The 1,927-nt window shown below is 35.7% G+C and overlaps 1 protein-coding gene across 1 annotated transcript in view; it reads right to left on the minus strand.

Annotated features, from left to right (window-relative positions):
* Window positions 1–408: 408 nt before the first annotated feature.
* The window catches only part of bco2l (beta-carotene 15, 15-dioxygenase 2, like), a 25,032-nt gene continuing 23,513 nt past the window's right edge, over window positions 409–1,927 (minus strand). Inside the window, exon 12 of the mRNA XM_037680501.1 lies at window positions 409–653. Coding sequence (XP_037536429.1) covers window positions 537–653 — 117 coding nt within the window. The 3' untranslated portion in view covers window positions 409–536. The remainder of the gene's footprint in view (window positions 654–1,927) is intronic.

Raw genomic sequence — 1,927 nt, forward strand, 5'->3', positions numbered from 1 at the left:
TTAGATCCATTTGTTTCCCAGCCATTTCAGATGTTGTTCATTTTTATCACATTACTTTGACAGAAATTGAATTTCCTCTGATGCATTTTTATGTATCCTAAGTGCTGCTCTGGTCCTTCACGGAGTATAGTGTTTCCAGTGGTGTGATGATGCAAAAAACACTTTTACAGGAGAGAGGAAACATATTTTATTTTAATGTGTGCATTTATTTTAATGTATTGTAAAATATAGGTTTGTTTTTCAGGAATATATCATCAGTAGGACACTTAACTTTCCTTAGAAAGTCACATGTAAAGATCTGTCTGTTAGACCAAAACAATGTAATCTATACAACAGAGACACCATAACACTGTGAAGAAATCCATCACCTGAAAAAAGCGCAAACAGATACTATAATGTTGCAAGTTTTATTTTTCTTGATTAAAAAAATCTTTCAGCAGGACTGTGATAGGTGCTGATCTGATCTTGTGGACAAAAGGGGCCTGTTGCTGCTTCACTTTCATCAAATTGCAACAGAGTTGCAAAAGGTGGCAAACCTAGCCCATCTCATTAAACACTCCATGGGTCCCGAATGGGATACAGACAGAGACCTCGGCTCTGCCCAGCTCTGTGAAGGTCTTGGCATCCAGAACTAGCAGGAAAGTACTTTTCTCCTGGAAACAGAAAAAATATATATGTTATAGTAAAAAAGGAAAAAAAAGAAAAATCCCAGGACACCTTCCCATTATAATGATAACAAATGCTGCAAAACGTGTCTTCCCTTTCAACAGTTTGAGTGTTTCAGATGCAAAGAAATGTTATATTTTTGATCACATGCCTTTTTAAAAAAAATAAAAATCCAATTGTGAAAAAATAAGGTGATGTTTAAAATTTAAATGAAATGCTTTAAAAAAGTATTTAAGCCATATGCTGTTCACAGTTGAACTTAGTAACCATATCAAATCTTTAAACAATGAATCTGTCCTATTAGTATTTAAAAAAACAAGGCTAATTTTAAATTTTATGGCAGCAACACATAAAAAAGTTGAGACAAGAACATGTTTACCCCTGAGAAGTATCCTTTCTTCTTTTAACTATACTGTAATCTTTAAATATCTAGGAACCGAGGAGACCAGCTCCTGTTTTTGAATGTTGTTCCGTTCAATTCTGATCTAGGATTTATAAATAATTTAGTATTGTACTGCTAAAATAGGAAAGACCTTCTTTGAATAAAGACCCTCTGGATGAGAGTGCATGTTCTAAAACCTGTATACATGCTTTCTCATTGATGTGCCATTCCAGCTGTGTAAGGTGCCTGTACTAAAGGCCCTAATACACCCCCATACCATCAGAGAGACTGGGTTTTGAACTGTGTGCAGATAACAGGTCAGATGGTGCTGCTCCTCTTTATTATAAAGAATGGGGCATTTTTGCTTTTCAAAAACAATTTTAAGTTTTGATCCATCTGACCACAAGACAGTTTTCTACTTTGCCCCAGTCCATTTTAAAAGGTCAAATATTCTTAGTTATGTTTACTACGTTCTATTGTGACAAAGAAATATGGATTTATGAAAGTTGCAAGCCATTGAATTTTGTTTTTATTTAGATTTTACACAATGTTCCAACTTTTTTAGATGGGGTAGTAAATCTTATATTGCTCAGAGTAATTACCATATTTTCTGGCATATAAGTCGCAATTTTTTGCATAGATTTGTCAGTCCTTCGACTTATACGCCGAAGCGACGTATATACGTTTTTTTACTTTTTTTACATAGTCATAACGCAATTTTTGACTGACGCTTTAAATTTCTAAGAACAGCAACAGTAAGTTCTCCGTGCACGCTCACTTCACTCAGCTGGTGCAGGCGGAGGAACGCTGGAGAGCTGGCGGCTCTGGCCATGATGGATGGATGGATGGATGGATGGATGGATGGATGGATGGATGGAT

Source organism: Nematolebias whitei, chromosome 8 (genome assembly GCF_014905685.2).
Source record: "Nematolebias whitei isolate Nwh7 chromosome 8, NemWhi1, whole genome shotgun sequence".
Taxonomy (NCBI): Eukaryota; Metazoa; Chordata; class Actinopteri; order Cyprinodontiformes; family Rivulidae; genus Nematolebias; species Nematolebias whitei.